We start from the raw sequence: 23194 nt of genomic DNA, 5'->3' as shown, positions 1-23194 counted from the left end.
CTGTAAGATTTATGAACATTTTTAGGTCTTGGGAAGCTATTATCACAAATTTTTACTGTATGTTGATATGGTTAAAGCGTTATATAATCTCACTCATGGATATGAAGAGAATCAGAAACAGAAGTGGGAAAGGTTAATTCTTTCTAAATGCTATGAAGCCATTTAGAGATTGCTAGACAGACAAATATGAAAAAGCTTTCAAAGACTTTGTGAATTGCCTCATACATAAACCAGGTTGATCTGTGCAGATTCATGGAAGCCTTTCGTTCCGAGCACAGATGCTAGTCTGGAAGGCTGTGAACCAATTATCTACTGCAGTAGTGGTGATCATAAGGAAATGATTGCATTCCCCAGTAGAAGATCTATTGACAGTGAGACTTGCTATCCCAGGATCAAACAGGAATGCTTGGAAGTGTGCTGTCACTAAATAGTTTAGAATCTAGGTGAATGGCACTAAATATCAGAGACCCACTGTGGTACAATCCAAAGGTTAAAAAGTGCTAAGTCAGCTTATACCATCACCAGCAGCAATGTTAATTGTTCATGAGAATAAGAAGTATCTAACCTATGATTAAGGAAATTTATTATGGTTCAGGAGGAAGCAAAGTGGTTAAACAGGTACCCAGATGGCAATATTATGTTTGCTCATGTAATATATGCCTTATATGCAATTGCATGTTGGTATGTGTTAAGTCATGGATTAACTAGTGCTAGTATTTTATATATATATATATAATATATAATATTATATATTATATATAATATAACATTATATATAATATATATAATGTTATATTATATATAATATATAATATTATATATTATATATATAACAGCTTCATTTTTGAATGTATATAATTTTAAGTATACAATGAGTATTTATATATTATTACTATATAGCATGGCTACTAGATGGCTTAGTGGATAGAGCACTGGGCCTGGAGTCAAGAAGACCTTACTTCAAACCCAGTCTCAGCTTCTTACTAGCTATATGACTCTGGGCAAATCACTTGGCCTCTGTTTGTCTTAATCCACTGAAGAAGGAAGTGGTAAACTACTCCAGTAACTTTGCCAAGAAAACTCCATGGAGAATATGGTCCACAAGGTCATAACTGAATAATCAAAAAGCAACCACACTTTTAGCATCTATTATTACTATATAGTTCTAGCATTTTATTCAGCTTGCCAACCTTGAATAATATATTAAAAAGAAAAGGAAGAGAACATTGAGTATCCTTTGGAAGACCCTGAACTGTCAATCTAGCTATCAATTATAAGTGGTCTCCAAAGTGATGTACCTGAAAGAGGGAAATATATTGAATATAAAGAATAGGTAGTGGCCATAAGGAAAGAAAGTAGAAAGGAAGAAAATAAGAGGAAAGGGTGAAAATGGGAGCAAGGAAGGGAGATAGTAGATACACAGGAAAAAAAAAAGAAAGTATGTGTTGGAAATAAAAGTTAAGGGAAAGAAGGGTATTCCTTGAAAAGAAAGGTTACATTCCAAATATGGTCAATATTGTATAAGGAAGAATATATTAATATGGCATGTCACTCTTTTCACATAAACAAATATGGGCCATCACTAAATTTTAGTTCAGTACTACTGACTGATAAAAAAATATTTCATCTATAACTTAACAAATCTTTTCAATGTAAACTCTAATGCAAGTTAAGAATAGATTATACCTTCTTCGATGGGTTCATATTTTTGAATTATTTCAGAGGCAATGGTTTTACTCATCTCAACATATTGTTCTTGTCTAAGAAACTCTGTCAGATTTTGTTCAGATAGAATTTTGCGGTTTGAAGAATAGGTATTGAAAATCTCAACAACTTCTTCTCTGTAGGCAAAATTGCGATAAATTCCTCTAAATTCCTCTATGGTTATTTTGCCATTCCTACGTATATCATTTTCCTACTAAAAAGAAAGAAAGAATTTATGGAGTGTCATAGGCATTTGTTTTAACAAAAAAAAGCATATTTTAAATCAAAGTATTGTATGTACAAAATATATTACATTTTAAAGAAAATAAAATGTTACTGTCAAGAACCCACATGGATAGAAATGTGAAACCTCTTTGTAAGGAAAGAGTCCAAAACTTAGATCATCACTTATATTATTTCACAGTAAAAAAATGTAGATTAAAATGAGGAGAAAGATTATTTTCTTTCAATTCATTCAATGATTATTATTGATTATATATTAAAGGAGTAGGGAACTCACAGTCTCAAGGTCATATGTGGTCCTCTAAGTCCTCAAGTGTGGCCCTTTGACTGAATCCAAACTTCATAGAATAAATTTTAAAGTTTTAATTCAGCCAAAGGGCCACACTTGAGGACCTAGGGAGCCACAAGTGGCCTCAAAGCCCTACCCCTGGTCTACTAGAATGTTAGAATAATACTATGGTATGATAGTTATAACACTATTAAAAAAGTGCTAACTACCTTTGAATTTTCAAACCAGCTAAGGGAACAAGAAATAAACAGTTGAATTAAATAATAATTGAAGGTAGGATATTATCACGTTTCAAATTAGTAGAAGGGTGAGACATTAAGTCATATAAACTTTCAAAACTTTCAAAAGTGGTCAGGGAAACTTCATGAAGTGTAGGGAATGCAAATGATCCAAGAAAAATTAATAGGATATGGATAAACAAACATGAAAAGTAAATACATTCCAGATGGGAGAGTGGCATGACAACAGACATGGAGGAAGTCATGTACAAAATATACTCAGGAAGCAGTAAGTAGAATTAAAATTTGAAGGTTGAGGCATAGTGGCTGATAATTGTCACTTGGTACGCTGGAGCCATACTGGAGAGGACTTCCAATGACAATCTGAGTTTATACTTTGCCCTATATGCAATGGGGACCCCTTACAGCCTTTTTCAAGTAGTCAAGTGGCATAATGAAAACAGTTTTAAGAAGGGTAATCTAGCAACCATGTGCAGAACTTCTTGATATAAGGTTAGAGGAAGGAATTGCATAGAGAGACAGTTCTATCGAATTCCAGACTTGAGAGAATAAGGAATTAGACCAGCATAATAGGTAGGAATAGAAGAGAAGGATGCTGTTATGAAGCAGGACCAACCATAACTATCTCTGGATATCGTCCAGTCTATTGATACCCTTTTTAGAGTGTGATCCCAGAACTGAACATAAAACTGTAGATTTGATCTGATCAAAATGGAGTATAAGGAGTTTATCACCTCTCTAATACTGGATACTGTTCTTCTCCAAATGAAGATTACATTAGCTTTTTTATCAGCCATTCTGTTGACTTATATTCAACTATCAGTCTATGAGAACTCCTATACTGTTTCTAGACAAAACATCACCAACTTATACTTCTCTGATTTTTCACTTACAAGACTGTTTTGTTGAAGTTAAAATTTTACATTTTTCCCTACTAAACTTCAGAATAAATTCGATCCAGTCAAATACTTTCAACTGTTGAAATTTTCTTTGAAACTGAATCTGTTATCTGAATTTTTTGTTCCTCCAAGATTTATGCCATTTAAAAATTTTATAAGCATAGCACATATAAGTTTATCAATATAATTAATAAATGTATTAAATGACACAAGGCCAGAAAGTCCCCTTAATACATTTTTTCAAGTAAAAACATTATCATTAATGATTCAGCTTTGAATTCAATCATACAAACAGTTCTGAGTTCATCTAGCTGTATTATTACATATTAATCAATCAACAAGCATTTATTAAACTCTTAATATGTGGTAGGCACTGTGCTTAATTCTGGGGAAATAAAGAAAGGCAAAAAATGCAGTCCTCTCCATCAAGGATCTCACATTCTGCTGAGGGACACAATATATAAACAATTATATATATTCAAGATATATGCAATGTAAATGCAATCTCAGTAATCTCATGAAAAGGGCACTAACTGAGAGAGAGTGTTAGGATAGGAAACCCCTCTTGAAGAAGGTAGAAATTGAACTAAGGAAGTCAGGGAAGTCAAGAGGAGATGAGGAGGAATGCCCCTCCAGGCAAGGAGGACAGTTAGTCCCCCCAGAAAAGGCATGGAAATGAACACAATTACAAAACGCTTTTCACATGAAGTCAAATCTAAACAATTGGAAAAATATTAATTGCTCATGGGTAGACTGAGTCAATACAATAAAAATGGCAATTCCACCTAAATTAATCTACTTATTCAGTGCCATATCAATCAAACTATTAAAAAACTTTTTATAGGTACTCACTTTGGTATCACATATACTAAAATTAGAATGATACAGAGATTAGCATGGCCCCTGTGCAAGAATGACATACAAATTCATGAAGCATTCCATAATTTTTGGGAAGGGGAAAAATTTAAAACTTATGCAAGTGAATGTTGAAAACTAGAAATAAATTAATTGAAAACTAAAAGAAATAAAAACATTTCATAGAACTAGAGAAAATAAGAACAAAATTCATTTGGAAGAACAAAAGTTCAAGAATATCAAGGGAATCAGTGAAAAAAATGTGAAAGAGTTCTCAAATGATTAATCATCAAAACAATTCAGTACTGGTTAAAAAACAGAGTGGCAAATCAGCAGAAAAGATTTGATACATAATATATCATAGTAAATGACCATAGTAGTTTAGCGTTTGATAAGCCCAAAGACTCCAGCTTTGAGGACAAAAACGGTTGGGAAAACTGGAAAACAGCATGGCAGAAACTAGGTAGACACTGTATACCAAGATAAGGTCAAAATGGGTACATGATTTAGACATAATGGGTGATACCATAACCAAATTAGGGAAGCATGGAATAGTTTAACTGTCAGATCTATAGAAAAGGGAAGAATTTAGAACCAAAAAAGAAATAAAGAGCATTACAAAATGTAAAATGAATAATTTTGATTATGTTAAATTAAAAAGGGTCTGCACAAATAAAACCAATGCAAACAAAATTAAAAGAAAAGCAAAAAGAAACTGGTGGGGAAGTTTTACAGTAAATATCACTGATAAAGGACTCATTTTGAAAATATATAGAGAACTGAGTTAAATTTTTAAGAATACAAGTCATTCCCCAATTGATAAATGATCAAAGGATATGAACAAGCAATTTTCAGACAGAAATCAAAGCTATCTATACTTATGTAGAAAAGTGCTCTAAATCACTATTGATTAGAGAAATGCAAATTGAAACAATTCTGAGATACCACCCCACACCTTGAGACTGCCTAATAAGATAGAAAAGGAAAATAACAAATGTTGGAGGGAATGTGGAAAAACTGGGGCACAAGTACACTGTTGGTAGAGTTGTGCATTGTAATGGAATATTATTATACTATAAGAAATGAACAGGATAATTTCAGAAAAACCTAGATTTACATGAAGTGATGCAAAGTGAAGTGAGCAGAACCTGGAGAACATTGTACACAGTAACAGCAATATTTTATGATTAACAACTGCGAATGACTTAGCTATTCTCAGCAATACAATGATCCAAGGCAAGCTCAAAGGACTCATGAGGAAAAATGCTATCTGGCTCCAGAGAAAGAATTGATGGTGGGGCAGCTAGGTGGTGTGATAGTACTGGAATCAGTAGGACCTGAATTTAAATCTGACCTCAGGCACTTTAACACTTACTAACTGTGTGATCCTGGGCAAGTCATTTAACCCCAATTGTTGAGAAATAAAAGAAAAGGAAAGAAAGAAAGGAAGGAAGGAAAGAAGGAAGGAAGGAAGGAAGGAAGGAAGGAAGGAAGGAAGGAAGGAAGGAAGGAAGGAAGGAAGGAAGGAAGGAAGGAAGGAAGGAAAGAAAACTGATGCCATCTCAGTTTTCTTTCTTTCCCTTTCTTTCTTTCTTGAGCTTTCTTCCACAAAGTGAGTGAAAGGGTAGATAGAGAGGGAGAATTAAAATTTGGAACCAAAAACTTAAAAAGAATGTTAGAAAATGTTTTTACATGTGATTGGGGGAAAATATCATTTTTTTTAAAGAGAAAAGGCAAAGAGCAGGGAGGTAGAGTGTCTTGTGCAAGGAACAATAGAGAGCATCCTATCAATTGATTGTAGGGTATGTAGAAGAGAGTAAAAGTAAAAGACCAGAAAGGTAGAAGGGGCTAGGAGGGGAGGAGATGAAAAGCCAAATATAGGATTGCATACTTTATTCTAGAGATATAAGGAAGTGATTTGAGTTTATTGAATAGGGGACGACATGGACTTGTCTTTTAGGAAAATCATTTTGTCAACTGAGTAGAGGATGAACTGAAGTGAGGAGAGACTTGAGGCACGTAAACTAACCAGAAGGCTATTACAATAGTCCAGATATGAAGTGATTAGATCATGTACCAGGGTGGCTATGTGAATGGAAAAAGGACATGTAAAAAGATGTTGGGAAGGTAGAAATAATACAATATAACAATAGATTGGATATATAGGAAGTGAGTTTAAGGGAGGAGTGAGGTGACTGCAAGATTACAACACCCAGCTGAGTTCCAAAGTCTAGATAGCATGGGAGACTGCCATATGTTTTTGCTAAAATTTAGTTGAATTATAGCTACAAAATTCCACTGATCTACAAGTCTACTCTCAGTATGACTTGTCTTGCTGGCACTATATTATTGTATTTCTGCACATCCATTAAATATCCCCTTATAATATATTTTAGAATGATGGCAGATATTAAAGACAAATTTATTTTAATTTATAGGTTTTATCCTCCATCCCCTCACTCTCTCTCAAGTCTGGAAATTTGCCTTCTTCAGTGTTGAAATTACACTCTGTCATTATCCATGATCTTTCTGAAATCACTGATGGTGGCAATCACATCTTCTAATTCAATGTCACAGAATACAATTTATATGGATTTAATGACTTGAGTGCATTAAGGGAAACTAGGTGCTTTCCTACTATATTCTCTTTTTATCATAGGTATCAATTCCTGATTAACAATATGCCTTCAATATATTTGTGCAAATTTCCTACATATTGTATATTAGATGTTTATAAAAAATAATTGACTAAAAGATTTTTCCCAATAAATGCTTTAATTTCATAAGTTAACTATCTTCATTTTGTTTAAGCACAATCTTTTCAGTTTCAGGTAATAAAAATTATTCAATTTCTTCCGTTATGATTTCTTATTAATCCATTTTATTAAGAATTCTCCCTAGACATAGTTATGAAAATTATCTAATCTTGATATCTAAATTTTTAATAGTGTGACCTTCAGTATTTGGAACACATACACATTTTTTTAGCTTTTTGTGGTGTATGATATAATATACTTATCTAAATCTTTTTCCCCCCAAACTGCTTTCTCGTTTTCCCAGATATCTTATCAAATAAAAAATTCTTCTCCAAGCAGATCATGTTTTTTATCACTGATTTGCTGAAATGGTTCTGTCAAATGACTCAGTGTCAAAAATGGATATAGGTTTATCAATGAAAATGCTACTAAAGGAGATGCTTACCATCTTTGTTACTTCTGTACCCTAAAAACCACTGAGTCTTTCCATCTGACTTGAAACTAAAACTCCTACATTTATTGCCTCCCCCACTCCCCCACCCCCACTAAATGTGAATTCCTTGAGAGGAGACACTGTTTTGCTTTTTTTCTATTTGTATCACCAGTGCTTAGCACAATGCTTTTGTACATCACAAATAAATGTTTCTTTTATTCATTTGTTCATTCAGATTCTAGAACTTTAGTTCCTCCCAGTGGACTTTGTTATTATTTTGGCTAGTCCTTGGTATTTTATTAGTACCCATAAATGTATATATATATATATATATGTCTAAATTAATATGACATGAAACAGAGGTTTCAAACGACCCTATTCCAAATAGTCTTTAAAGAAATTAACATTATCTTCACGGTTTGTGTAATTTCATTTTCAGAGATTGGAATAAAATCTCTATTTCATGTTCTGTTAATTTGAGGGTTTGATATTTTTTAGGTAATCTGATGATTGTTTCCATATATTCACTGTGAATTCACCTTGTTCATTTGCTATTTTGGCTATTTCATTAATTGGAGTGATATTTCTTTCTTGATGTTGGATTGTCCCAACATAATAAAACTTATGAACTATCTAAGATGGTTTGCAGATTTAGTGTCATACAATTCAAACTATCAAAGGTTAACAAAATAATAATGAAATTCCTTTGTAGCCAAAAACAGATCTAGAGTCTTAAGGAGAAAAAAAGAATGAAGAACAAATACCAATTCCATAGCTCCTCTTTCCTAGATGCTATGCCCCTCTTAAAGAAGCCCAAAATTACATTAGCTCCCTTTACTACAATATCATACTGTTGACTTATTGAATTTTCCATCTACCTCCCCATTTTTTTTAGTATTGTACAATATAACCTCATTAATTTTGATGAACTTGGGTGAATACCAATGTGAATTATTAAACATCTGAATCCCACAATACTTTAGACTGGTTTGTATAATGTTATTATGCTAAAGAAAAGCTCAATCTTGATTAATTGGAATAACTAAAACCCTCAAGTAACCCTTTTTTCCACAAATACATTAAATTTAGATTGACACTGGGGAGAGATTATAATGCTGAGAATCCCTGATTCAAAGTTCAAAAAGCACAGGGAAATTCTGTACGAGTTCAATTCAATAACTCCCAAGACCCTGAGTTCAAAGAAACATAATGATTGGTTGATGAACCAAAAAAGGAAAAGACAGAGAGAAAGAGCATGCTACACAAATAAGTCCTATGAGAGCCCAAGCTCCGAGAAGTCAAGAAGATCAGAGGTAAGAAAGGATAAGAAAGATAGCAAAGATGGAGAAAGAAGTCAAATGGAAAATGATGAACAGTAGAAAGAAAGAGGATAAAAGCACAACAGGCAAAATGAAGCCTACAAAAGTTTTGGGGATGAAAATTGAAAGAAATGAAGAAAAATCAATTCATTATAGTACTGTATATACAAAAATCATGAACGCTATAGAAAATAGCTAGATGTGCTGTCCTATGAATTATAATACAGTACCAATTATCTAATTATTTAATTAATGTACATATCAGTCATTCAATCTTCACAATACTACAAGATAGGCTTGGCATCTACAATGATGCCATTATACATTCCTATTATACAGATCAGAAAAATGAGGCTCAGGTTTGTGAGACAAATTGCCAAAAAGCACAGACACTGAAGTATCAGAATTAGAATTTTATCACGACTCTTAATCATTCTTATTCTATCACACTACACTGTAAGAGAGACAATTTAAAAATAGTTCTGAGCCTAAAAGAAGAAAACTAGAAATCTATGCACATCTTGGAAAAATATAGTAAGAAAGATCTGGTGTAAGATGTTGATGCTGTCCCATCAATATTACGATGCTAAGGTTCAGGAAGGACAACAGTCTTATCTGCTAATTCTAATACATCTTTTGAGAACTGCCATATTAGGCATGCAATGAAATTAGTTTAACTAGGTCATATTTTTTTTGTAAATGGGTTTTGGAAAAGCAATCTTCTTGCCTAATGCTTAATGAAAATGCACTTTTTAAAAATAGGCAAGCACACAATCACAGAATTTTGGAGTTTGAAGGGACATCAGAAGCCATATAAATCCATCTTGAAAGAAAATGTACTCTGCACCATACATGGTAAATGATCAACTGTCCTTTGAGGACCACCAAGAAAGGGAGCCCATTACTTCTTAAGGTCAGCCATTCTATTTTGGGGTAGTTCTTATGATAAAGTTTATTCTTACACGAAGCCAGAATTTTTCTCTCTGACACTTCTTCTCATTGTTCCTACTTTAGAAATAGACATCACAAGTATAAAGTGGGGATAACATGGTCATTTATCTTAAATATATATATATATATGTGGGTTTTAATGGACTTCAGACTCAGTATGAGTCAATACTATGATGAGGTCACTAATAATGCTAATAGAAAATTGGAATGCATTATGAAAAAAATAGTCTCCAACAGTAAGGAGACTACCCTAGTCAGGAAGAATTGGAAGAAGTTCACTTCTTGGCAACACATTTTAGAACACAGTCAATAGAGCTGCAAATAATTTTCTTGAAAGTTAATACTATATAAAAAGCATTGCAAAGATCTTAATATTAAGAACCAGAACAAATTGTGGACTTTTTTAAAGAAACGTAATTGCTCAGCACAGTTTATCCTCTGAAAATTTTTGGCAAAACAGAAATTGGTCTATGCTAGTTTAAATAGAATAAGAAAAGACTGGTGATTTAAAAAGTGTCAGTGTTATAAATGTGAACAAATAGACCCTTTGATGGTTGACAAATCTAGTGTCTTAGAGTTTTCAAAGATATCTGAGGAGTGGCAGGGAAAAGAGGGAGGTAATCCTCAATTGATCAGTTGATCTCCTATTATCCAATTTATGAAATCACAACAAACAAGGTTCATAGATTTAGAGCTAGAAGAGAGTATAGAAAGATATTGATTCTGACTCCTTTATATTACAGATAAGAAAACTGAGGCATAGGGATTACATGACTTTTCCAGGGTCACACAGTTATTAAGTTTGTGAAGCAGAAACTGAATTGCCCTAATTCTCAAAGTCTTTAATGGTTATCAAAAGCTCTGCCAACTGATCTTACAAAACATTTCGACTGCTTATTTCAACATTTCAAGGTCCTATAGCTTCATTAGTTTGAGTAATCTCTTCTCCAATGCAGAGTGCAACAACCTATCTCTAATTAAAAGAGGGAGAGTAGCTGTGACCAAAAGATATATCATTCTGTGGCCATCTTAGTAAGGAGCCTTTCTGGCTGGGCGAGGCTTGTCCCCAGTCTTGCACCAAAATCAATTTCCAGCTTGGTAGAAACTAGCAGAATTTGCATTCCACTAGGATATAGACTATTTGGACTTTTCAGGGTTTTTTTTTAAACGACTATTTCTTTGTATGTCTTATCTCCTTACTCATCTATCTGTAAGCTTCAGGAGGGAGTGTGCTTTGTGTTATCTAAACTTTATAGCTCCCCCATCCCCCAACAGTGTGCTTTACACAATTCAACTTAATTCAGTTCAATCCCACAAATGTCTATGTTCAAAGCACTCTGCTAAGTTTTGGAGCTATAAAAACAGCAACAAAAAAACAGCCCGTGTTCTCAAAAAGCTAACATTCTCAGGGATGAGGTGGGCACTTTACAGATATTTGTCAAATTAGTGATCAGTGATGCTAATGTTCACTGATTAAGGGTTAAATGCTTTCAATTTAGAATTTTTGTTGCCCTCGGAATCTTCTCATCCTTCATGGGTTCCCTGATTTCTATGATTCCAGACATAATGCCACATTTTCATGATCTCCTTAAAGAGCATATGAACACTCACTAGATAATAGGATGGCTGCCTTTTGGAATAGGAACATAATTTCCCCCTATAAAAGGCATCTTTTGTGCCTAGATCCTTTTATGTTGACAACTTGAAAATGGTTTGAATTCATCAAGCTAGAATTCCTACACAGTTAATTGCATGAGTTAAGGAGCCCAAAGTAGGGGATCAAGAAGGTCTTCTAACCAGAACATTTTCAGTCAAAGTAGCAAAACATAATTTGGGATCTATAGTAGCACACAGCTCTTGTCATCAGCATTCAATGCAACTTAGATCATGTAGTCATAACCACTGAGCAGAAGGCTGCAGTGATGCAATCTTTATAAAATACTTAAAGATGTATACATTTACCTCTATAATCTAAATGAAGCTTTTGATATGTCTGTATTATAAATTTACAAGTAATAGGCTTTTTGACATTGATAATAGCAAAGGGCTATTTTATAGTTTAGTATCATCTCACTCTGCAAAGAACATCATTGTTGAATGGCAAGTAGTACCACAATGTCATCTGACACTCTGTAGCTTAGACACAGCTCCAACATCAAAAGGTGAAATATTCGTGGCAAAAATGTAGTAAGCTTTTGTCCACTGCACTGTCCTCACAGACTCAGAACTTGAATTCCAAAACACCTTATTCTGGTCAATTCAATGCTGCTGAAAACTTTTTTTCCAGTAGGCAATAATGGAATTCAGCAATGGTAGAAAGTCATCTTTCATATATATACATATATATACATACATATATATACATATGTATATATGTATATACACACATATATGTGTGTATACACATACATATATACACATATATATGTTATTATATATATGTGTGTATATATGCATATCCTTTAACTACTTGAAGATAGATATTATATACTTCCTCAACCCCAAAATCTTAATCTTCCCCATGCTAAGGATTATGGGTTCCTTTGACCAGTCCTAATAGGTCATGGACTCAAGGTCTTTCAGCATCCTGGTTGTTCTGCTCTGGTCAATGTACAATTTATCAATGACTTTCTTAAAATGTGGCACTCAGAACTGAACATAGTACTCCAGCTACCTAATAAAGGCAGAGAACAGTGGGTCTTCACTATTACATCCCTGTTCACAGAAGTATACCCATCTTAATGTACTCCAATGTCATTAGCTGTCATGTATTTCTGTCACATCATACTGCTGACTCATATTAAGCTTAGAGTATTCTAAAAACCCTAGATAATTTTCGGAACTGCTCTCTATCATGTATCTACCATGTTATACTTCATATCTACCATGTTATACTTATGAAGTTTATTTTTTGTACCTAGGTGAAAGACATTGTAAAGACAAATTTAAACATTCCTGATGAATTTTATCTTATCAGATATTGCCCAGTGCTAGCCTGTCAAGCTCCTTTTCATTGCTGACTCTTTCACACAATGTGTAAGCTAGCACTCCTACTTTTGTGTCATCTTCAGTTTTTATAAGCATAACATCTATGTCTTTATTCAAGTAATTAATAAAAACGTTAAGTAACATAAGCCCAAGTACAAATCACTTGGGAAATACACACGACCTCTTGCCACACTAATATTAATCTATCAACAACTACTCTTTAAACCTGGCTATACAACCATTTTTGAATCTACTTTATTGTGTCATTGTCTAATCCACTGCCCCCCACTTTCTCCACAAGAATAACATTAAATGCTTTATCTAAAGCTTTGCTAAAATCTAGGTAAAGTTAAATCTATAACGTGCCCCTCATTTAATTTAGAAATACAGAAAAAAGGAAATGAGTTAGTTTGAAATGACAAGTTCTTACTAAAATCATTGTGGTTCCTTGTAATCACCACATCCTTTTCTAAATGTCAGTAACCATGTCTTTAATGATGCTTTCCATAATTTCCCTAGGCTTCAAAGTTAAGATCACTGACCTATGATGTGTAATCATCCCTCTTTTTTGACATTTGTCCTCAAATCTCATGGTGCTACTAATCACTTATAAGTGTGGAATAAGACTTAGATTTTTCAGGAAAAATCAATGTGTGATTTATTCTGCTTGACAGGGGAAGGAAAAGGAAAGGAAGAGAAAGGGAGGGGAGAGGAATAATTAGAAAGCTCCTACTCTGTGTCAGACATTGTGCTAAGTATTTTACAAGTATTATCTCTCTTGATCCTCACAACAACCCTGAAAGGTAGGTATTATTATCATCATCACTTTATAGTTGAAGAAACTGAGGCAAACAGAGGTTAGGTGACTTTCCTAGCTAGTAAGCATCTGAGGTCAAATCTCAGTTCAGATCTTCCTGATCCAGGATCAGCACACTCTACCCCACTGCTTGACTATTAGTTACAAGAAAAGGCTTTCCTGGCAGGGAGTAGGAATTATAAAGAGGGGGAAGGGGATAGAGATAGTCCCAATGAAATGTTAAAGAAATAAACAGAAGAGTGCAAAAGGACTTTCAGAAATGGAACCAGACAAGTAGTGCAGTGTGGGTACTACCATGTTATATTTAACATTTACATACTTTAAAAATAATATGTACATAATAGAGATTCATAGTTTCGTATACAATTCTCCCTTTCTGTTTTTGTATATGGAAAATGTCATGTTTATTAATGTTTTTGCAATTAAAAATAATTTTTCAAAAGTCTATCATGAGATTTAAATCCCAACACTTTGAACCAACCTTCTAAAGATTTCCTACCCATACTGTTTAATTTAGATTAAATAACAACATCACGCTGCCTACTATCTGGCCACAATTCTCATTTTCTTGACTGCAAAACACTGGACTCTACCTCTGAGACATTGGTTTCTGATAGGCAAACTTTCATCCAAAACCACAAGGACTCTGCAGGAGTATTTGACCTGCGTCATCCCAGCTCTCCACTCCTCTTTATGAGTTGTATTCCCCCACTAGAATTTTAGCTCCTTGAGGTCATTTACTTCTGTTTGCACCCCCAGATCTTGGTATTAATTAGAGAGCAATAAATGCTCAATTCATCAGTCCATCTATCTATCTATCTATCTATCTATCTATCTATCTATCTATCTATCCAGCAATGCATCAGATACCATTGCTTAAGCAGACAATCATCGAGTAATAAACAAAACTATGAAACTTTAAAATAAAATTAAAGCATTAGAATAAAATAAAAAATATAATAAAGCAGAGCAGTTATATTCAAAGAGGGATTTCAAAAAGATAAGAATAGAAAAAATTTACAAAATATCTATTATTTCAAAGAAATTCATAGAATAATAAAGTGTGTAGCTTTTAACTCTTAAAAAGAGTTAAAAATGAACACTTAAAATTATATTGGACACAGTTTCATGGAGGACTGTTGACCAGTGGCCTGATCTTTCTCAGTAACAAGGACGTACTTTGTTAACCCAACATTATTCCCATTTTTATAGGCTCCCTCTCCCACTCAACACTGGATCATGTCTGGGAGTAATTCCAAGTTCTCTCTGACTCTCAGAGTGTCAACAGTTTGTCTTTAGATCTTTGCTCAAAGTTCCTCACCCAATATAAAAACTCTGCCACTTGTTACATCACTACTGCATTTTGCTAAAAATTAATTTTAAATTTTATTAAATTGCTAAATCCATTAGCCTTTTCTCAGGCTTCATCCTTCCTGACTTCCTTGAATTTCTTTTTGTCCTCCTGGATATGTTTTCATTACTTACCTTCAACCTATAATGACCACTCCTCAGATTTCTATGCAAACACTATCCCAAGTTCTACCACTAACCATGGAGATATCCCATGGTTCAACCTTGTGCCCTTTTCTCTTCTACACACTCTCTTAGTGACTCTATCAGCTCCCATTAAGCTATTATCTGTATGAACATGACTCCCAGATCCAAAAATCTAGCCCTCATCATTTTCCTGAGCTCCATCACATTTTCAACTGGACATACCCAGGCATCTTGAACTCAATGCATCTCTCCAAATAATTGGATTTTAGTGAGAAAATGGAAAATAATTCTGAAAAGAGAGGGGGAGGAAAGAACTGTCTGAAGAGACTAATGTGGATGCAGAAAAAACAGACCAAACTACATATATATATATATATATATATATATATATATATATATATATATATATATATATATATATATATATATATATATATATATATGTATATATATATATATATACATCTACACATATATGCATGCATATGAATGATCAAATAACAAGATTTTTTATATGTACATAAATACATACATACTCACATATTAGTTCTCTGTACATCCACATTGGACCACAGATATATATGGATAATGTATTCACATATCTATGTATACATACATACATATTTGTGTGTATATGTATTATATATGTATTATACATATATATGTATGTATTGTATATGTGTTATATATGCATAAACAGGATATAAACACAAAGAAAGATAACATAATGACTACAGAAGTGAAGCATGGTACTGTAAGAAGAATATCAAGAGTAAAAAAGCTCAGAACAATTTTTGTGAGAAAAATTAAGGACAGCAAAGGTGGGCATTATAAAAAGCTACCTTAGGATTAAGAGGAGGATTAAATATAGACAGAACCATTGTTCAAGGAAGATGGGATGGTGGCAACTGACAACAGACAGAAGGCATTGCTGCTCATTTTTATTTCCTTCTGTTTTCCTGGCCTTTTCATTGACAATGACAGAACAAAAATGGATAGAATGGAGGTAGTAACACAAGATATATATGGGGAAGTAAGAAAGCACCTAGCTGTTTAAGACAAATTCAAGACACTTGACCTGGATGAACTAGATTCAGGAGATTCAAAGTATCAGTTAATGTGATTGCTGAATCACTTTAAGTGATGTCTGAAAGATTATAGATTATAGAAAACAGACAAGAGAAGTATTGAAGGACTGCAAAAGGACAAATGGTATTCTTGATTTTCAAATAAAAAATGAATGAGTTGAGTCTATAAACTACAGGAGAGTGAATTTGATGCTAATTCCTAGAAAAATTTGAGAATGCATTGTTAAAGTATTGGCTAATTAGTATATAAAAATGGAAACAATATTTATTTATAGGCCAGAATTGTCTCAGGAAGAGGCCTTACCAAGCCAAATTTATATCCCATTTTGAAGCATTATTAAAAAGGAAATCATGAAATTCTACTTAGTTTGCCTAAATTTTAGCAATGCTTTTGATATAGTTTCTATTCTTGTAGAAAATGTAGAGCGATGTGAAACTCAATTGATGCTTAGAGGTCAACTGAATAAGTCTCCAGCACACTGCCCCATGTGCTCGGCCTCATATGGATTTTAACATTTTTATTAATGATTCGGACAAAGGCACACATAGAATGCACATCTAATTTGAAGACCTAAAAAAACAAAGTCAGGACTCAGATAAAGAAATTGATGATCTAAAACGTTAGGTTGATTCCAAAATTAAATGCAAAATAGAGAAATGTAAAGTTTTATACTTTGGTTCAAAAAACCAACTCCACAAGCACAAGATGGAGGGAAAATGCTTACATAGATTTTTGTTTGAAAAAGATCTGGAACTTTTAGGAGACCGCATGTTAAATATCAGGCAACACAGGGTAATATAGAGTCCAAAAGAATTAACTTCACCCTTTGGTTGAGTTAAGAAAGATTTAACTTTTTGAAATAAAGAGGTGATAGTTTCCTCATAATCTCCTCTGGTCGGACCACACTTGGAGTACCATGTTTAATTATAAGAACTGCAGTTTAGGAAAGTTTCAGTGTCCAAAACAAGAGACATGAATGAGCAGGCAGGTACTGAGTCCTCAGCTCTCCCTCCAGCTTTAGCTCAACTCACACTCCAAGAGTAGGATTTCCTTTGTCAAGCCCTAGACATCTACCTTCTACCACCTCTTGTTAACCTATTTCCACCTCCCCAATTACTGGCTTTATTTTGACCTTGGCACTGGTGACTAACTGGAGTCAACACTGATTTTTTCATGGAATCCTTATTCATATCCTGTATAACAACAATATTTATATACTAACAATAATAATCATAACTATATAGTACTTTAAGATTCAATAAGGACCTTAAAATAGCAGAGTGTAGAGAATCTAGCTTTGAGAACAATAATGATACATATTCTGAATCAGATGACATTACATCCACATTTTTATGGTCAGTAAACTTTCTACCAAAGAGATTAATCAACTTTGCATTAAATCATATAGATGATTAAATATTCTCATCCTCTTCTATATTTGTCATATTTTCCTTTTGTCCAGACTCTATCCATTGTCAGAAATGTGCATTAACATGTGCTTTGATTTCCAAAAGACTTTCATTTGTCATGTGCAATTTGTGTAGGAACCATAAAATTGATCCACTACCACAAGCCCTTATAAGAAAAATAAATAAATATATCTTCTCACCTTAAAAATACATTTGACATGATTACCATCACACCGGATATCTAGCTTTTCAAGTAATTTCACTGTTTTTTCTACGCTAATTCTTCCAGCTCTAAAGTCTTCCTGAATAACTGATAAAAACCATGTATGGAGAAAAAAACAAGTTAAGGAAAGTCTCATGATTAACATTTAGTATACCAAATCATTAGGCATCTAAATATCTAAAATTTGGTTTCAGGGGCAGTTTAAAATATTTATTTTAAATGGTGCTCTATATTTTGCTTTAAAAGATACAAACAGTATGTTGCATTAGTTCAAATACAGGACCACTTTAATATAGAATATATCCTTAAAATAAGATCATGCTAAAATAAAATGTGTATATGTATATACATTCATATATATGTATACATATGTATATATGTGTGTGTGTACAATAATATTGACATCTAAATAGCACTTGCTATAGTTCAGACACTGTGCCTTTACATTATTATTTCATTTGATCCTTACAACAGCACTATGAGGTAGGTGCTATTATTATCCCCATTTTACAGGTGAGGAAACTAAGTCAAACAAAGGTTAAATGACTTGCCCAGGGTCACACAGCTAGGAGGAGACTAAATTTGAACTCAGGACTTCTTGATTTCAGACCCAACACTCTATCCACTGTGCCACCTAGCTCCCTTATTATGTGTGTATCATACAAGTAGATGGGGAAACTAAGACCCAGAGAAAGGAAGTGACTTACCCAAGGTCACATAGGTAGGAAATGTCCTCTAATTTTAAATCCAACACTCTTTCTACCTTGCAACACTTCTCCACTTCCACCTCCTACCCCTACCATCACACATACATACACTCCTTCTCTCTGTTTCTGTATGTCTCTCTTTTCCTCTTCCTTTGTCTCTCCTTTACCCTCTCCCCCTTTATATATATATACACATAAATATATGTATGTATACACTTCTAGCTACACACCAAAGAATAATAAAAGTTAGATGCAGAGAGAGAGCCTCTATTTGGACTAAGATAAGGATCTCGGTGAAGTAAAGTTACTCAAAGACATGAAACAATAAAAATTACAGATGAAAGAAGGAAAACCTGAAAAAAGGAAGTCATGACACCAGCGAGGAATTTAGTAGTTATTGTGGATTTATCTCTGAAAGCATGAGTTAAATGGGCTGCTACACCCAAACATTAACAAATTCCAAGCACTTTCAAGAATAGGAAAAGTATTGTATGTCCACACCTGGAACTTGGATAAAGATCTAGTTTTCACACCTCAGTGAAGTCCAAAGAAAATCTAAAATGATCAAGGGACAGATGAACCATTTTTTTATGAGAATTAAGGAGATCGTTCTTATTCAGCAGATAAAAGGAATGATGAGAGGTAATTTTGTCTGATGTGATAAAATCATGGTGGGGGTTGAGCAAGAACAGACTTTATCCAAAAAATGAATTCTCACTAAAACTAATGGGAGTAATGATGATAATAATAAAATAATTAATATTTCTGTAGAGGTTTAGGATTGAAAGATTGAAACTTGAAATATATAAATTTAGGGCACAGAAAAGAAATATTGTTTAATCTCTAATAAGAATTGTGGAAAATTTCAGAAATCATAGGAACAGTTAGGTGGCACAGTGAATAGAATCATAGACAATCAAGATCTGAGTTCAAATCCTGCCTCAAATCCAGACAATAGCTAAATATCCAAGCAAATCATTTAACCTCACTGAACCTCAATTTCATTATCTATAAAATGAGACAATTGGATGGGAGGGCTTCTAAGGTCTCTTCCTATTTTAAATCTATACTATGATTCTACTACTGCTAAGAGATAAGTAGCTAAAATATAAGTACTTTTTTTTAAAAAGATTCAGATAAAATTCAAGAAAGATATGCCCTATCTGTGATGGAGTATTAAGAACTACTGAAGTGTTTTGGGGGTACACATCTAAACTTAAGAGGCTAGCATTTAGGAGGAAATTGTTCTCTAAAAAAGCAAACCATGGTGCTAATGCCAGATGAAAAATATCTATATAATATGAATTGTGGGTCAGGTCAGTCATGGCAACCCTTTTGTTCTTTACCTGATAAAGAGTTTGATATTGAAACTAGAGAAAACCTAAGAGAATATAATGTTAACAAAAAGCATGTGCTCAAGGAATGGATTTTAACCTAACAGAAAATCTTGGAAAAGGTTGGGATCAAAACCCAGAAAAGTATGAAATCAGGAGAAAGAACAGGGGAGGCAGAAGTGACATCTAAGTGGATATTTGTTCTCCATTTCTTAGACTCTTTTATGTCTTGTTCTCAATTAGTCAAGCATTCCATATTTCTTGTTTTTATGGTGCTTCTGAAGGTACTCAGGTTTGCCTCTTGAAGTAATAGATTTCATTAATGCACCTGCTGCTGCCACGAAGATGCTAGGAAAAGAGCAGAGAACAACCAATAATCTGTAGCATTTTACTTTCTTTTACATAACTGTGTGCAAGGTAAAATACTCCAGTCCAGTCCTTTTCTATATAATCTAGGGTAATCTAGGGTAGTCTCCTTTTCTTTATGTCCATCTAAAACACATTTTCCTTAAATTAGAAGTTTGACTTCTAGGGTAGTCTACTTTTCTTTATGTCCATCTAAAACACATTTTCCTTAAATTAGAAGTTTGACTTTCTCCCCATGAACTTAGACAATAAGAATGTTTACATTTGTTTCTTTTTACATTTATTCAAGCCTTCTCATCATAGAATGTTTTCAAATAATTTGAGGCTACTATATTAATGGCCCTATTCTAATGGATCAGGAAGATAAATATGCCAGCTTCACTACTGTGCCTTAAGGTATCCAATATTCCTAACCCTGCCTTGACTCTTGATGCTATTTCTCTAGATATCTCCCAGTATGGAACACAAGCACAGACATACCACCTTTGCAGAGGAGTGTTCAGGATTCCCGGTTTCTTTAAATCCTCAGATTATAGTGAGCTGTTAACACTGCAAATCAGCCTATCACATGACTACTGGCCTTATAAGTTGTTTCCACACAAATGCATTCTGTAACATTCTCAAGAGTTCTAGATGTTGCTGAGTAAAATACATTATGACAACATTTGGAAGATCAGAATGTTCCAGACCTTCTGTCTGATGATGGATGATCATAAAAACTTCTTGAACCTTTAACATGTCGATTGGGAAGGCATCATGAATGATGTTCTCTTATTCTTTTGGTCATATTTAATTTAATTTTCTTTACTTCCCCCGAAAGAAAAACAATGAAGAACTTTCGCTGTAAAGTGAGTGAGAAAGACAAAGAAAAAGCCATTCAAAATTTGCTAACACAAGCCCCTCCAGGAGAATTTATAAATAGTTTTGATGACCTTTCTCTGCTGGTTGAAGATGAAAAATTAATGCGACGACATGGTGAATGGGCTGGTAACAAATACTGCAAAAAGTATTTTGTACCACTCAACATAGATGGACACCAAGTACTACTTGCTCACCACAATGAACTGGGTGACCATCGCTTCTTTGACTCTCATACCAGGCTTTCTTTCAAATTTGATGTTCTTGAGAATCAGCTGAAAGACATTGAGAGTCATGGTATTCTACGTAATGAGGCAGAATGTCTGAGAATGGTGGTATCTTATGCTTTAAAAATCTATGTGAGCAAACACTTCCCATCAGGAAATTGCAATGTACTTAGGAAAACCATAAGAAGTAAAGAGTTCTTAATAGCATGCATAGAAGATCATCATTACAAAGCTTCAGATTACTGGAATGGCCTTTGGAAATCAAAATGGATTTTTTCAATAACTCCTTTTCTCACTCAAGTAATAGGGTCAATTTATGTGAAAGCACATTTCTTTAAACAAGTCAACTTTCATCTTGATATCAGCAAGGATGTACAGGACTACTTGGATGTGGTTAACCAAGCTCAACTCGCTATAGGCTTTGCCAAATTTGTAGAGGAGCAAGAAAACAAATTTCAAACTGCAGTCATAGAAGAATTTCAGGACCTAGCAGTTTCATTGCAAAAAATTTTAAGAAGAGATCTTCCAGTGACTCGTACTTATATTGACTGGCAGAGAATAGTAAATGACATGAAGCTGGTGATGTATCCTAGCCTTGGATATGTCAATTATTCAAAAAATGCATTATGCCACTGGATCACATAAAGGATTTGTTCCTGGTGATGGGCTGTTCTTGATTGGGTCATTGTAAAAAAAGGAGTACTGTTTTGTTTTGCTTTTTATTTTTTTTCTCTCTAAAAGGTAAGCATTTTCTTAGAGTATGTGTGTCTGAGCAAAGAAATCAAAGAATGCAGGGACAAACTTTGTAAAATTATAAGAGATTTCTCTAAGCCAAGGATGAGTCACTTAACCTCCTAGAGAATGAACTTCTTCCCAGAACTGGTCCAGTAGAACCTGACTTTGACTCAGAGATTCTTCTTACTGAAATATAAATGAAAATCTCTTATTTCTGGTTCACTGCAGCAAAACAAGGAAAAATTCAACCTTCTACCCTCATAAAACCTGTCTCCCAAATGTCACAGTGTTAACACTGTATGTGGGTTCCTTAGCTTTGGTACTCAATCCATCATTCTTTTCTTCCCCTTTTATTACATGCTTTAAATTATAATTGCAGTTTTCTGAGGACATTTCCTTATAGAGGGGGAAAAAGACTTAATAGAAATAACCAATAATGTTTTTGTTGGATCAAATCTGTGATTTTATTGGTATAGGGAATTCTCAGTGAGGATGCTCCCTACCAACTGATCCACAACTTAGATTCTTTTTTCACATGGGTCAGTGAGAGGTTGTATGATTTGCCCAGGGCCACACAATCAGTTTCTATCAGAGATGGGACTTGAACTCTACCTTTTCTCACTCCAAGAGCAGCTTTCTATCCACTATGTATGCCACCTTTCATTAAGAATAATAGCTACCAAAGTTTCAGATGATCAAAAGTACATGTAAAAGAATTGTACCCTGAACAATTATCTAGACATGTTTCAGTTAGGTAATGTCCCTTCTAAAATTTAGATCCCAGTACTAAACTACACTCCAGATGTGGTCTGAGTAATGGAGTAATATGGGCTTATCGCTTTCCTCCTTTTGAATCCTATACTTCTGTTAATTCAGTCTTTGAATTAGCTCTTTTGCAGTCTTGTTCTATTAACCCGTAGTGAATCTGAAATCCAATAAAAACTCTCACCAGTCTTTTTCACTAAACTACAGCTTATTTCCATCACTTGTACAATTGTGAGTCCAGGGAATTGATTCAAACCTTTATGTGTGTATCCTTACTAAATTTCACTTTGTTAAAGTCAGCCCACCCTTCTGGCTTACAGAGATCTTTTGGATCCCTGTTCTATCACCTTAATTTGTACTTTTTCAATGTTTTAGTATAATTTTAACTCTACATATATTATATCATCTTACTAGACTATAAGCCCTCTCAGGAAAGCTTTTATCTATTTTTCTTCTTTCCCAGAACCAAGCACAATGTTTGAAAAATAGCA

At 33.8% G+C, this 23194-nt stretch overlaps 2 protein-coding genes and 1 non-coding gene across 8 annotated transcripts in view; 2 read left to right on the top strand and 1 right to left on the bottom strand.

Moving 5' to 3' along the window:
* PLCZ1 (phospholipase C zeta 1) overlaps nucleotides 1–20755 on the bottom strand; it is a 103475-nt gene extending 82720 nt beyond the window's left edge. For 3 of the 6 annotated variants that reach the window (XR_011977015.1, XR_011977016.1, XM_072653605.1), the window contains exons 1-4: nucleotides 20599–20755; nucleotides 19951–20100; nucleotides 17689–17812; nucleotides 1687–1915 (exon numbers count right to left, since the gene is read on the bottom strand). Coding sequence is in view for 1 of the 6 variants with exons in the window: in XM_072653605.1 (XP_072509706.1) it covers nucleotides 1687–1915; nucleotides 17689–17812; nucleotides 19951–19961 (364 nt within the window). In the remaining 5 variants the exon portion in view is untranslated. Of the gene's footprint in view, nucleotides 1–1686; nucleotides 1916–17688; nucleotides 17813–19950; nucleotides 20101–20598 lie in introns of those variants that run through there. The other 3 variants (XR_011977018.1, XR_011977017.1, XR_011977019.1) reach the window with 3 other exon arrangements.
* On the top strand, nucleotides 4219–4322 carry LOC140497867 (U6 spliceosomal RNA). Its single transcript, XR_011964878.1, has one exon. It is a non-coding gene; the product is annotated as a U6 spliceosomal RNA (small nuclear RNA).
* Nucleotides 20756–20852: 97 nt separating the features above from the next.
* On the top strand, nucleotides 20853–21903 carry CAPZA3 (capping actin protein of muscle Z-line subunit alpha 3). Its single transcript, XM_072653606.1, has one exon. The coding sequence runs from the start codon at nucleotides 20946–20948 to the stop codon at nucleotides 21846–21848; it is 903 nt and encodes a 300-aa protein (XP_072509707.1). The 5' UTR covers nucleotides 20853–20945; the 3' UTR covers nucleotides 21849–21903.
* The last annotated feature ends 1291 nt before the right edge of the window (nucleotides 21904–23194 follow it).

Source organism: Notamacropus eugenii, chromosome 3 (genome assembly GCF_028372415.1).
Source record: "Notamacropus eugenii isolate mMacEug1 chromosome 3, mMacEug1.pri_v2, whole genome shotgun sequence".
Taxonomy (NCBI): domain Eukaryota; kingdom Metazoa; phylum Chordata; class Mammalia; order Diprotodontia; family Macropodidae; genus Notamacropus; species Notamacropus eugenii.
This window is presented reverse-complemented; position numbering and strand designations above follow the sequence as displayed.

Excerpts from the sequence above, each read along its gene's own strand:
- CAPZA3 (XM_072653606.1), top strand. The coding sequence starts at position 20,946 with ATGAAGAACTTTCGCTGTAAAGTGAGTGAGAAAGACAAAGAAAAAGCC.